Source organism: Bos javanicus, chromosome 9 (genome assembly GCF_032452875.1).
Source record: "Bos javanicus breed banteng chromosome 9, ARS-OSU_banteng_1.0, whole genome shotgun sequence".
In the NCBI taxonomy this organism is placed as follows: Eukaryota; Metazoa; Chordata; class Mammalia; order Artiodactyla; family Bovidae; genus Bos; species Bos javanicus.
The window spans coordinates 43,354,837-43,369,363 of record NC_083876.1 but is presented as its reverse complement, the minus strand read 5'-3'; the positions used below and the strand labels follow the sequence as shown (position 1 = coordinate 43,369,363).

Below are 14,527 nucleotides of genomic sequence, written 5' to 3'. Positions count from 1 at the left end.
CTTAAAAATTAAACAGGGTTGACCTTTTGAATAAATATTTGCGTTCAATTCTACAATGAAGGATAGCACCTCATTAGATGAACAGCCTTTATGCGGCTTTCAGAAAAAGCAGCTATTAAGCTTTCACTAAACTTAAAGGTAAAGTGCAATGTTTCATAACAACAGGAGTAGAGAATGACACAGAACTTCAATTGTTTTTCCAGCACAACCTTTAGTAATAAGGAAACGAAAAATTCCACCTGCAACCCCCTGCTTCACCACAATCACTGAATGGTTCTAGTTTTCTTACCAAATAATAAAAGCATCAGTTTTCTCTACGCTGCCAACTCTGTGAAACACAAAGAATACAGTAGCCACTGTTAATAACAGCACCACCAGATACTGTGTGCCTTTCGACTACAACCTGTGCCGCTGACTTTGTATGTGTTACCTCACTGAACTCCTAAAAACTCACAAAGATGAAGTGCCCAAGTGGGCTAGAAAGTTCTTGAATATGAACTCAAGAGCATCTAAAGCATTGTTGCTGTATTTCTGCAAACCCAACAAACCTACCTGCAAGTTCTGGAAGCACCAAAACTGCCTAAAGGAGCCTGAGAGCGCGCAGAGCCTAAGAGGGCACAACAGTGTTCAAGGGCTGTGTATCTATTTTTCATAGAAATCTGCCAGTGGGAGAGCCAGGCCTAGCAAAGGCAGGAAAAAAACACTGGTGCCTCGAAATCATTCTTCAAAAACCATAAGTTAAGTCATTCTTCATGTTTTTTTAGGAATCTGATGAAAGCCATGGATCTTCTTCCCAGAGACTCACATACAAAAATTTTGCATCATTTTAGAAGGCTTAGACTCCTAACGTCCATCTATGTATTTTTTTTTAATTTTCAACTGATTGAGCTAAGAATCAACAGAATGAGATTGAAAAAAAAAAAAATGGGCACAAGAGTTCCTTAGAAATTGTTTGAAATGTTAGCACAATTCTGCTCATGTAAGTGAGCCTAGTTTTGATGCTTCTGACACATCTTCTGCAAAAACATCACCAAAGTAAAGAAGGGAGTTTTAGGTGCTACCACTGATGCTCACCGTTTTCCTGTGCAATTCCTGTCGTTCAGGCCACCAACCTTGTTTATGGCAGACCACGCTGTGAGAGCCACGTACGGCAGGGAGGCGGCTTGAGTATGAGTGAGTGACCTGGGCTTGTGAGAGACCTAGATTTGAGGACAACAGTCAAAAATAAGCAATGACTTGTGAACCTATGAACACAATTAAGTATACGTAACAGTCTGCCAGGTTCGGTGATTATCATAAACCCTGCTGCTGCTGCTAAGTCGCTTCAGTCGCTTCAGTCGTGTCCGACTCTATGCGACCCCATAGATGGCAGCCCACTAGGCTCCTCTGTCTCTAGGATTCTCCAGGCAAGAATACTGGAGTGCATTGCCATTTCCTTCTCCAATGCATGAAAGTGAAAAGTGAAGTCACTCAGTCATGTCCGACTCTTAGCGACCCCATGGACTGCAGCCTACCAGGCTCCTCTGTCCATGGGATTTTCCAGGCAAGAGTACTGGAGTGGGGTGCCATTGCCTTCTCCGATCATAAACCCTACTCTAAGATTATTCCTAAGGAATTTCTCCAAATGACTCAATCTGCCAAGCAGAGGGTCAGTAAGGTTTTATAGGTTACATTATTGGATACAGCTGTTTAATTCTTCACAACAAGACCACATTCAACAATCCCATTAGTCCTAACTATGGCCAGAAACAAATCCAAATACACCTTGAGCCCTCATAAATACATTCTAATTTGTTTTTGTGATTAGCTGTTTCCTTTACTCCCACTCAGTGGGTAAATAATCCACCTGCAATGCAGGAGACACAGGAGATGCAGGTTAGATCCCTGGGTGGGAAGATCCCCTGGAGGAGGAAAACGGCAACTCACTCCAGTGTTCTTGCCTGGAAAATCCCATGGCAGGGGAGTCTGGCGGGTTATAGTACATGGGGTCACAAAGAGTAGGGCACAACTGAACATACAGCCCAATCTTTCCAGACTTTTCTAATCTCAGTAATACCCCTCTCCCCCTCCTACTCTCCCTTCTGCAGCCAATTTCCTTAATATTAACCCCTTTCTTTCTAATTAAACTGTCAGGCCTCCTGACTGCATTTGATTAGACTCCTGTTTTGAAAGTTATTTGAAACAGCTTGATACTTCCAATGCTTCCATTTATGATGAATCAGTATGCTCCATTTGGTATATTTGCTTTCAACAATTTACACTGAGGATAAAACCAAAGAACACAGCAGGGCTTCTAGATCTCACAAATCCCTGCTCTACAAGATACAGATAACCGCTCTGGCAGGCAGCACTATTTAAATGACATCCAATACATCTTAAAATATTTTTAAAAATTCCTTTTCTCTCAGTTCTTTTGAAACCACCCATAAAACTTGAACCTGATCTCAAAAAACAAAACAAAAAAAAACAATTATGTCAGAGATTGTTGTCAGTCTTTGTTTCTACTTTCCAATAGCATTTCAGCACAGAACCAGCGAGTTACCTCATTCCCACTGACAACAACAAATTCTGAGAGAGTGCCTTGTTTCCAGGGAGGAACTGCAGCCCAGACCTGAAACACACACACTGTTCGTTAGAAACAGATCTTTTTAAAACAAAGCTAAGCATGACAGTGTTCCCCAATACATACCCCACACCCTGTGAGAAAAAGCACAAGTCCACAACCCACCAAACAACAGTTATTTTCACATGATATCAATGTATTATTTAGAATGATTCTGGATTTACCAAGTCAAACCACATTGGAGGTCAGTTTAGTTTAGTTCAGTTCAGTTCAGTCACTCAGTCACGTCCAACTCTTTGCAACCCCATGGAGTTTACTCTAACTCATGTCCATTGAGTCAGTGATGCCATCCAATCATCTCATCCTCTGTTGTCCCCTTCTCCTCCTGCCTTCAATCTTTCCCAGAATCAGGGTCTTTTCAAATGAGTCAATTCTTCCCATCAGGTGGCCAAAGTATTGGAGTTTCAGCTTCAGCGTCAGTCCTTCCAATGAATATTCAGGACTGATTTCTTTTAGGATGGACTGGTTTAATCTCCTTGCAGTCCAAGGGACTCTCAAGAGTTTTCTCCAACACCACAGTTCAAAAGCATCAATTCTTTGGCACTTAGCTTCCTTTATAGTCCAACTCTCACATCCATACATGACTTATGGAAAAACCATAGCCTTGACTAGATGGACCTTTGTTGGCAAAGTAATGTCTTTGCTTTTGAATATGCTATCTAGGTTGGTCATAACTTTTCTTCCAAGGAGTAAGCGTCTTTTAATTTCATGGCTGCAGTCACCATCTGCAGTGATTTTGGAGCCCCCAAAATAAAGTCTGACACTGTTTCCACCATTTCCCCATCTATTTGCCATGAAGTGATGGGACCAGATGCCATGATCTTAGTTTTCTGAATGTTGAGCTTTAAACCAACTGTTTCCACTCTCCTTTCTTTCACTTTCATCAAGAGGCTCTTTAGTTCTTCACTTTCTGCCATCAGAGTAGTGTCATCTGCATATCTGAGGTTGCTGATATTTCTCCCAGCAATCTTGGTTTCAGTTTGTGCTTCATCGAGCCCGGCATTTCTCATGATGTACTCTGCATATAAGTTAAATAAGCAGGGTGACAATATACAGCCTTGACATATTCCTCTCCGTATCTGGAACCAGTCTGTTCCATGTCCAGTTCTAACTGTTGCTTCCTGACCTGCATACAGATTTCTCAAGAGGCAGGTCAGGTGGTCTGGTATTCCCATCTCTTTCACAATTTTCCACAGTTTGTTGTGATCCACACAGTCAAAGGCTCTGGCATAGTCAATAAAGCAGAAGTAGATGTTTTTCTGGAACTCTCTTGTTTTTCAGTGATCCAACGGATACTGGCAATTTTATCTCTGGTTCCTCTGCCTTTTCTAAATCCAGCTTGAACATCTGGAAGTTCACGGTTCACATACTGTTGAAGCCTGGCTTGGAGAATTTTGAGTTATTACTTTACTAGTGTGTGAGATGAGTGCATTGTGTGGTAGTTTGACCATTCTTTGGCATTGCCTTTCTTTGGGATTGGAATGAAAACTGACCTTTTCCAGTCCTGTGGCCACTGCTGAGTTTTCCCAATTTTCTGGCTTATTGAGTGCAGCACTTTCACAGCATCCTCTTTTAGGATTTGAAATAGCTCAACTGCAATTCCATCACCTCCACTAGCTTTGTTCGCAGTGGCTTCCTAAGGCCCAGTTGACTTTGCATTCCAGGATGTCTGGCTCTAGGTGAGTGATCACATCATCGTGATTATCTGGGACGTGAAGATCTTTTTTTACAGTTTTTCTATGTATTCTTGCCACCTCTTCTTAATATCTTCTGCTTCTATTAGGTCCATACCAATTCTGTCCTTTATTGAGTCCATCTTTGCATGAAATGTTCCCTTTGTATCTCTAATTTTCTTGATGAGATCTCTAGTCATTCCAATTGTTTTCCTGTATTTCTTTGCATTGATCACTGAGGAAGGCTTTCTTATCTCTCCTTGCTATTCTTTGGAACTCTGCATTCAAATGGGTGTATTTTTCCTTGTCTCCTTTGCTCTTTGCCTCTCTTCTTTTCACAGCTATTTGTAAGGCCTCCTCAGACAGCCATTTTGCTTTTTTGCATTTTTCTTGGGGATGGTCTTGATCCCTGTCTCCTGTACAATGTCACAAACCTCCATCCTCAGTTCATCAGGCGCTCTATCAGATCTAATCCCTTGAATCTATTTGTCACTTCCACTGTATAATTGTAAGGGATTAAATTTAGGTCATACCTGAATGGTCTACTGGTTTTCCCTACTTTCTTCAATTTAAGTCTGAATTTGGCAATACAGAGCTCATGAACTGAGCCACAGTCAGCTCCCAGTCTTGTTTTTGCTGACTGTATAGAGCTTCTCCACCTTTGGCTGCAAAAAACATAATCAATCTGATCTTAGTATTGACCAGCTGGTGATGGCCATGTGTAGAGTCTTCTCTTGTGTTGTTGGAAGAGGGTGTTTGCTATGACCAGAGCATTCGCTTGGCAAAACTCTATTAGCCTTTGCCCTGCTACATTCTGTACTCCCAAGGCCAAATTTGCCTGTTACTCCAGGTGTTTCTTGACTTCCTACTTTTGCATTCCAGTCCCCTATTTTGAAAAGGACATCTTTTTTGGGTGTTAGCTCTTGAAGCTCTTGTAGGTCTTCACAGAACTGTTCAACTTCAGCTTCTTCAGCATTACTAGTCAGGGCATAGACTTGGATTACCGTGATACTGAATGGTTTGCCTTGGAAACAAACAGAGATCATTCTGTCATTTTTGAGATTGCTTCCAAGTACTGCATTTTGGACTCTTTTGTTGACTATGAGGGCTACTCCATTTCTTCTAAGGGATTCTTGCCATCAGTAGTAGATATAATGGTCATCTGAGTTAAATTCACCCATTCCAGTCCATTTTAGTTGACATTGGAGGTAGGCAGCAGTAAATCCTGCTGTATTTACTCACTACTTAGAGCACCAGCTGGAGAAGGCATTGGCAACCCACTCCAGTATCTTGCCTGGAGAATCCCAGGGACAGAGGAGCCTAGTGGGCTGGCATCTATGGGGTTGCACAGAGTTGGACACGACTGAAGCGACTTAGCAGCAGCAGCAGCAGTATAACACCAGCAAGAACATGTTCTCCGGAGCTTTAATCCTGGCTTCTATCACTTATTTGCTGTGGGACCTCTTTACAGCTTAAGTCTCATCTGTAGACTGGCCTAACTGTACTCACTTCACAGAGATTAAATTAGTTTTTTTTTTTTTTTTAATGAAAAACAACTGGAACAGTGCTATTATTATGAGCTGACTTTAATTTCTTTGTATAAAAGTTCAAAGTGACAAGGGACAGGTGATTATATCACCCTTTAGCTATTTCAAAACCATCTAACTCATAAGATAAAATTGTCATTTAAAGACTTAAAAAGTCCCAATCATATCTTGTTTTCACTTGTATATTTTTTCTTAAAAAAAAAATTTTTAATTGGAGGGTAATTGCTTTATAAGCTTTACAACGCTGTGCTGCTTTCCACTGCACAACACCACGAGTCAGTTCTAAGTATGCATATATCCCCTCCCTCTTGAGCCTCCTTTCCCACATATATCCTTGCAATTCTCAGGCACTAGCTTTAGAATGTTCAAGCACAGCAAGCTATTGTGACAGAACCAGGAAACAGAATCATGAACTGAACCAAGAAAAGGAGGGTTCCAGCCAAAGCTCAGTGTATTTGTTGAAAAGAAGAAAAGGTCAGTGATATGGAATATACTTCCAAAAGCAGGAGAATGAAACCAGCCAATTTTGAAAAGGAATAGTGGAATGTGATAACTCACCTCATCTCCAGGTTTGAAGTACCTTACATCAAGTCCACACTCCATCACCACACCAGACACATCCCGACCCAGAGTCAGAGGAAATTCTTCTCCTTTGATTTTAACATGTAAAGGATCACGTTTCATATTTAAAGCTGTGGCTCCATAACCACCTAGAAGATACAATTTACTTTTTTCTTTCAAAAGAATGAGACAATTTCAAAACTGCTGCAGTTATGGGCCAGGTACAATTCTAGACTCTCAAGAAGTAGATTATAATCAATCTTACAAATTTTTTACCATCACACAGGAAAGCATAAAAACAATGAGTGCTGTTCCTTTCAAAGGAAATTACTAGGAAAGTTATAATCACTTTTAGAGAAATTTTATATTGGACTATAGTTAATTAACAATCACTTTTTGAAATTCTAATTCTGAAACGGTCTTGAGAACTGGTCTTTGAAGTTGGTTTCCTTATTAATTTACTCATTCATGAACTTTTTCAACACGAAATCATTTGAAGCCAAGTCTGGTAAAGTAGATAAATGTCATAGTTGTCTGACAAAATAAATAAGGCATAGGTATAGTATCTGATACTAACACACTGGTCTACGAGTAATTGTCCCTGTCTCCCCAAAAATGTTTCTAAAACATCTTTGGGTTAAGTGTAAGATTCCCAGATGGAAAAGAACCACTTGGTTGCATCAACTCCGATACGCTAAATCAGGCTGACTGCATTATTATATATCTTTTTTATTTAAGAATATTTACATAAATATCAACAGAACTGAAAATGTTCCTCTGATCACTTTTTTTTTGTTTTTCAAAATAAATTGGCTACATATAATAATCCAAAGTAGTTTATTACACATCATCCACACATAAAATGGTTTTCCTAAGGCACAAAAGTGTCTGTGGTCATCTTTTCTGCTTTACATCCTCCTGAGAACATTTCTGCTACGTGAGGCTCTCCTAGATAAGCAACTTGCTCATCTTTTTAGGGTCATGCACCGCAATTCATGCTCCAGAATCACTAAACCATTCTGAAAGTCTCCCCTTTTCTCCCACTCATCCTCATCAGATCTTAACGATGAGGAGAAACCAGCAAAGGAGCCCAAGAAGGCTTGGCTAATGAAAAGGTATCCAGAAAGTCAAGTGAAGAGGGCCATTTAAAGAAGTCAGATGCTGCTGCCAGGGAAGAAAGTTTTCAAACAAGGTCAGGAGCTGCCAATAGACCTTTAAGAAACAAAAAAAAAAATTCCCCCCCAAAACAAAATATAGGATCCAACAGCACAGCTTGGTGACCTTTTTAAGAGCAGTTGCTATGGCATGTGGTGACAGAGTATGGGAATGAGGAACTGAACACCATGAGAACATTCAACTCTTCCAAATATTGAGAGTATTGCTATAGAGAGTGGGAAAATGGGGCAGTGGAGAAGGGAAAGTGAGATGGAAGATGTTTGGTGGTGGGTGGTGGTGGTTTAGTTGCTACATTGTGTCCAACTCTTGTGATCCCACAGACTGTACTCCACCAGACTCCTTTGTCCATGGGATTCTCCAGGCAAGAATACTGGAGTGAGTTGCCATTTCTTTCTCCAGGGGATCTTCCCAACCTAGGGATCAAGCCCTGGTCTCCTGCATTGCAGGTGAATTCTTCACACCTGAGCCACCAGGGAAGCCCACTGAAGGACTTTTAAGTCTTTTTTTTTTTTTTTTTTGGTCCTCTTTATGAGTGGAGAAATAACAGCCAATGTGAGTGATCCAGTGGAAAGGGAAACACTGAAGATACAGGAGACAATTGCTGAAACAATGCTCCTGAGTGGGTGAGCAGGCATGGGGTCTAGAACCTTGGTGGAGGGCTGGCCTTATATGGGAACAATGACATTTAGTCCATACAGCAAGAGGTAGAGAATACAGGGAGAGAGGCTGACAGGGGAGTGCAGAAGTTGTTTTTCTAATAAAAAATCAAGACACATGGAAGAAAGCATTTTAAAATTGGGCAAGTCCCAAAAAATCTAAGCTGATGGCCACCATGCCGATATTAGATACATGCCAGCTGGCTAGTTAGGAGTGCATTCTACCAGGGGGGAAATAACTTCCCATGTAATACTCACAAAAATCACATTTTAGTCTTCCTGTCTTATTCCTTTTCCACCTCTCAAACACAATAAAACAATTATTCACTGAAATTCCTATGTGATTTGATCAACAAAAGTGGGAATTTAGTCAAGTAAAATTTTCAAGCTGCCAAAAAAAAACCCACTCCAGTCCCTTTCTGAGCTTCACAGCCTGCAAAAGAAGGCTGTTTTCTCGGTTACTTGGATATCAACTGAGTAGTCCTGGCTCACTGGTACCAGCTAAACTAGTCCCAAATCCAGAAATAGCTGGTAGTTAGGAACTGAGAATCTGCTTGGAGACAGTGAATGGGGAACCTTAGCAGTTCTGTGTCATTGTTAGAGGTGATCAGTTTGGTTCAGAGATGGAACGACCTGGAAAATCCTAAATCTGCCATCAGTTTCAAAAGCTTTGATCTTATCTAAAGAAACGAAACTTTGTTGGTATGATGCTGTTGGCTGAATTTTTTTTTTCTATTTTAAGATAATTCACTTCATTACCCATTTATATGATTTATGATTTTATATTCAACAACAGTAGCCATCTCCAGAAAAATAGGTGGCTCTCATCTTTCAAAATAGACATGTCCTTGCTTTCTTGTCAAGGGAAATAATGCTCCCTATAGTTTACAATTTCATTTCTCCAAGCTACCGTTTCAGGTATCTTCTGCAACAGTAATCATACATTCTCAAATAAGAATCCATGGGCAGGAAATACAGAGGATAACTACAAATAATATTACCCATTCAAGTCATTAAAAAACTATGATGTCTCAAGAATACTATATAAAAGTAAAATGTGTTATTAAATAGCAGCCAAGAAAGTGCAGATTCAGCCATTCTACTGAAATTAAAATGTACAATGTAACACAAATACATAAACTGTGCGTGTGCATTCAAAGAAATGAAAAGTTAACAACTTATTGACTGGAGATGTATTAATATGTCTTTTGTCACTCGAACATTATTGACCAGAGATTTTTAATAAAATTGCTGGTCACAGGCACTGATTTCTACAAAAATCCCCTGGTCAATAATGTGTTAAAAGATCTAAACAAAGACAAAATGCTTTTAAAAATTGCTCAGGGATTAAAAAAAAATATTTTACTTTGTAATCAAATTAGAATGAAAATATAAAGTGACATTAATGACTGAATGACAACTACATGTGTGAAACACCAAAAAAGGCTATAGTTGACAGGGCATGGGCTCTACCTTCAAAGAGCTTCTAATCAAGGAGATGGCAAATGCATGCTGCCCACTAGGTCTAAATCTACCACTTAAAGATAATTCCAATAGGAGTCTCTCTGTTGGCTCAATGGTAAAAAGTTTACCTGCCAATGAAGGAGACATGGGTTCAATCCCTTATGTGAGAAGATCCCACATACCACAGAGTAAGTCCATGTGCCACAACTACTGAGCCTGTGCTCTAGAGCCTGGGCCCTGCAACAACTGAGCCCACGTGCCAAAACTACCGAAGCCCAAGTGCCCTGGAGTCCATCCGCTGCAGCAAGAAGCCGCTGCAGTAAGAAGCCCAAGCACTGCTGCTACAGAGCAGTCCATGCAGCAGGGAAGACCAAGCACAACCCAAAATAGACAACAAAGTTTTTTTTTAAAAGGTAATTCTGATAAACACTAAATTATCTTCATGCCCAATGGAAACAGAGTAAGCTGAAACACCTAGCAGTAGCAACTATTCTAAGCAAACAAAAGGAAACAAGTGTATCTTTCATGGGGCAATCGCCATAAAATCATTTAAACATATCTCTTTCCCCACAAAGAAATGTGTAATAGCTGTTCCTCATATGTCTAGATCAGCACTGTCCAACAGGGATGTAATGCAAGCCACATATCTAACTTAAAATTTTCAAGCAGACACTAAAAAGTGAAAAGAAAGTGAAATTAATGCTAATAATATTTTACTTAATATATCCAAAATATTATCAGATCAATATATAATGAACATAAAATTAATAAGACATTTTACACTCATTTTTGACTAAGTCTTGAAATCTAGTGTATATTTTATACTAACTGTACATCCCAATTCAGACTAGCCACATTTCAATTGCTCACTTTTTGTCGTTATTTTCCAAAGTGAAAGTAATTCACAGTAATCAATCTTTTCAGCACTGTAATAACTGCATAAGGAATATAGTGCACTCCAAGCTTTGTCAATAACCCCTAGCAGAAATTAAGATAACATTATTTCCATTGAAGATGGAGCACAACAGAAAAGCATATTTTAACTTCCAAGGGCAGAACGCAACAACAAAATGAGGAAGAGTACTGTGTCCATATCTTGGCATCCTGTTCTGCTGCTTTGTCCACTGAACCGTTAGAAAAAGCTGGGAGTAGTGGAAGGGCAAACTCAAATTATTACGAAAATGCAAATTCTGAACTGATGTGAAAACATAACCATACCTTTAAAACCTGTGATGGACCTCAGAACATCATAAAGTTCCTAGCAAAATGTACCAGAAAGTTAGCTGTGGATACAATCCTCAAGTCCCAATTTACATTTTTAAGGTAGCACTGGAAGCAATTCAAACTTATATTTTGTAAAAGATTTAAGCATACCATGGACATTGCCAGTTCAAAAATTTTTGAAATACCTACTGGGATACTGTCAAAACCCTAAACCATTTCTTTGTGTTAATCCCCCCCAAAAGTAGTCAATAACAACTAATCTTTTAAAACTGATCCCTGATGAGGTTGTCTCAAGTTAAAAAAAAAAAAAAAAGGTAATGAGCAATGTCTTTTGAAACTTACTTCTCATATTAACATCTATAGGATTTATACTTGCAGCGTGAACTTTGATAATGACTTCATTTGGATAGTGTATCATTGGTATCATCATGTTCTGGGTAAATCGAAGCACTTCATTACTCCCATATTTATCTATCACCCAAGCAGGCATGACAGTGCTTCTTGGAGAGGTAGTACTAATTTTTCGAACTGAAGGCTTTTGTACAACTTGGCTTCTCCAGAAGCAAACCGCAGTGCATGCATTTCTTCTAAACACACAGGTCTTCAGAAATCCCATTGTAAACAGTGGTTGAATTACGTGCCCTAATTAAAAGGCACTTAAACGGGATCAAACCCTCACACCTGAATTCCGTCAAATTCCGTCTGAATTCCGCCAAACACTCTGGCTGGTTTCAAAGCTGAGAATTTTAAAATGCAGACAGATTAATGGAGCAATCAAAGAAAGAAGAGTATGGATTTACTTTACTCTTCACATCTGAAATACTCCAATTCCCATTCCAATCAGTATGCCATTCATTCTCCTCCTCCCTTACACCAGCTCCCCTTAAAAGCAAAACCCCTAAAATCCTGCCCTGTCCCAGAAGCCCTCTGAGGGAGAAGCCGACTCCTCTCGCGATCCAGACGCCACAGAAATTCACACACTTCCAGGCTTCCGCCGCGACCCTAGCCCGGAGTCTCCTTGTCACGCTCTTTCCCTTCGGGACTTGCTTAGCGGCACCAGCCAATCGTGTGCAAAGATCATTTGCCTTGGGCTGCAATTCGACCAATCCGAGAACTCGGTGCTGACAGGTTCTGTGATGATCAAAGATGGCTGCGCACATGTAATACCAGCAGCGGCAACTGACCTTTCTGTTCCTCTCGTCACCTGGTCCCTGGGGTGGCAGACGGGGCACGAGGACCATGTTGGGCCGGACCCTGCGAGAAGTGAGTCGAATTGTCTGCTGAGGGTCCAAGAGGTCGGGAAGATTCGGGAAGTCCTTCTTCTTGTGGACGAGGGGCTCCCCCTTCCTAACCGCGTCTTGGTCAGCCTCGCTGCCTTCTGCCTTAGAACTTGGGGGGATTCGGACCTCCGAGTCCTTAGGCTGTGCTCCTTGTATCCTTTCGGAGTTATATTCTCAGCGGGGAAGGCTTCTGCCCCGCGGCGTTGTGGGGTGGAAGGCAGAGTGGCTTCTCTCGATTATTCGTTTGCTCAGGCTGCCACCAGCTCTTGATGGCCTCGAGGTAGGCTCTGCCATATAACGGGGATTTAGCTAGTCCTTGTCCACTACACTCATCTGATGCAGTCCTCACTAAGGACCCCGCAAATCTGTCCCTTGCAAAAGCCAAACTAGTGATTCTTAGCTCCCCACCCCAACCCCGCATATATTCATTCTCCAAGCTTCCACAACTTCCAAGATACCTACGATTTTCTTACCTGTGTCTCCATTTCCTCCACCTCATTTTTGAACTGTAGGCTATATTCGTGAATGTCTTCTGGACAGCTCTTCCAAATGTCCCACAAGCACCCCAGACTCAATTTAACCGAAGTTGACTTAATCATTGTAACAGAACCACCTCTTGCATCTCAACCTACATCATAAAAAACAAAAACATGATTTCTGATATTCTCTTGTTCAGGATACAAGTGTTATTCCAGTTACCCTTAGATTTTTCTTCATATGTCATGTCCAATAGGTCACTAAATTCTGTTCATTCTTTTTTGAAATTATGTCTGGAGTCTGTTCTCTCATTTTGTCCCTGCTCTTAGGGTTTTAATTCAGATCTCCTTGCTTTCTGGCACAGATCTCCCGACCTGCCCAGCTGTCTGATAGCAGACCCACTGCTATCAGAATCACCTTGGGCCCTCCTTAAAAACTACAGCTGTGTCCCCCTCATGCAGGTCATTATGGTAAGACCCAGAGGATATGGTTTAACCTTAGCTCCCAGGTGATTCTGCTGATAGATTTAGCAATTGAGGACCTACCCCACCTTCCATCTTCCATTTGCCTTCCATCTTCCATTTGTATCTTCACTTGGAAAGTCTTTTTCTTTTTCCAACTGGCAGCCTTTTAGAAAACTATAAATTATGAGAACTTTAAATCCATTGGCTTTAAATGATGAACAGCTATTCCCTCAATACATTTTTGTTTTACCATACTAAATTGCATCTGCTTATACTGTCAGTGAACAATCTAATTTGTTCTTGAAATTTTTAAAAAATATTTTAACTACAAACTTAATGTAAAATGAAATACAACCTAAAAAAATGGGGTATTTTTTTTTCTGCCCTTTCCCCCAGCACTGCCTTTTTTGTACCAGCCTTCCTCACTAATGTTGGCCAGTGAGCCATTGTGAGAGCAATTTTTACCTCAAGGGGGAAAATATATTTAGGGAATCTGACCCAAGGGTAGCCAGAAAGTTGCCTTGACATGATTACTTTCACTTAGTCTCTCCTTTAACAAATATTTATTGATACCTATTGTGCAAAACATTATTTGGTTATTTTCCCAGACCCTAATATATCTTCTGTCCACTCTGTTATTTCCACATCATTGTACCAGTGTCCCAAATTCTATGAATTAGAGATTAATTTAGTACATATTCCATTTTAAAGATGGATCTTTACACATTCCGTATGTAAAGATGCCTGGGACAGTTGAATGATTTATCCATTGTAATTATAATCAATCAGATTTCTCTCCATCACACTCTAGCTGAGATTATCAATTGAAGGAAGAGAAAATTTGTAGGGGAGGGTATTTGGGGAAGGACTGGAAACTGGTGTTTTGAGATAACTTGAGGGACCTGAGTGGAGGCTTAGGGCAGTAGAGGAGCCCTGGGAAGAAGCACTGGTGTGTGTGTGAGTCACTCAGTCACGGCCGACTCTTTGCAGCCCTGTGGATTGTAGCCCACCAGGCTTCTCTGTCCATGCGATTCTCCAGGCAAGAATACTGGAGTGGATTGCCATTCCCTTCTCCAGAGATTTTCCCAACCCAGGGAACGAATCCTGGTCTCCTGCATTGCTGGCAGATTCTTTACCATTTGAACTATAGAGAAGCACTAAAAAGAGGTAAAATGCCAAATGGGAGATAAAACTGCTACTTGTAAATTTTACCCAGGTATGTTCAGGAAAGGGAAGAATCTTACTTTCACTCTTTGTATTTTAGTGGCCTGATCCCAGTGTTACTAGGAACCAAACACCACACTAGTATTACTGGCCCTATAATTATATTAAATGGTTATTGTTATATTAAAGAAAATTAATTTTATATCCAACAGGTTTCT

General features: G+C 40.5%; 2 protein-coding genes across 5 annotated transcripts in view; one reads left to right on the top strand and one right to left on the bottom strand.

Moving 5' to 3' along the window:
- The window catches only part of RTN4IP1 (reticulon 4 interacting protein 1), a 51,659-nt gene extending 39,681 nt beyond the window's left edge, over positions 1–11,978 (bottom strand). Inside the window, exons 1-5 of one of the 2 annotated variants that reach the window (XM_061427688.1) lie at positions 11,906–11,978; positions 11,267–11,661; positions 6,402–6,553; positions 2,543–2,611; positions 1,075–1,199 (exon numbers count right to left, since the gene is read on the bottom strand). In XM_061427688.1, the coding sequence (XP_061283672.1) occupies positions 1,075–1,199; positions 2,543–2,611; positions 6,402–6,553; positions 11,267–11,540 (620 nt within the window). In that variant the 5' untranslated portion in view covers positions 11,541–11,661; positions 11,906–11,978. Of the gene's footprint in view, positions 1–1,074; positions 1,200–2,542; positions 2,612–6,401; positions 6,554–11,266 lie in introns of both variants that reach the window. The other variant, XM_061427687.1, reaches the window with a different exon arrangement.
- A 67-nt stretch (positions 11,979–12,045) lies between these two features.
- Positions 12,046–14,527, top strand: part of QRSL1 (glutaminyl-tRNA amidotransferase subunit QRSL1) — a 33,450-nt gene continuing 30,968 nt past the window's right edge. For 2 of the 3 annotated variants that reach the window (XM_061427686.1, XM_061427684.1), the window contains exon 1: positions 12,047–12,187. In XM_061427686.1, the coding sequence (XP_061283670.1) occupies positions 12,164–12,187 (24 nt within the window). In that variant the 5' untranslated portion in view covers positions 12,047–12,163. Of the gene's footprint in view, positions 12,188–14,527 lie in introns of all 3 variants that reach the window. The other variant, XM_061427683.1, reaches the window with a different exon arrangement.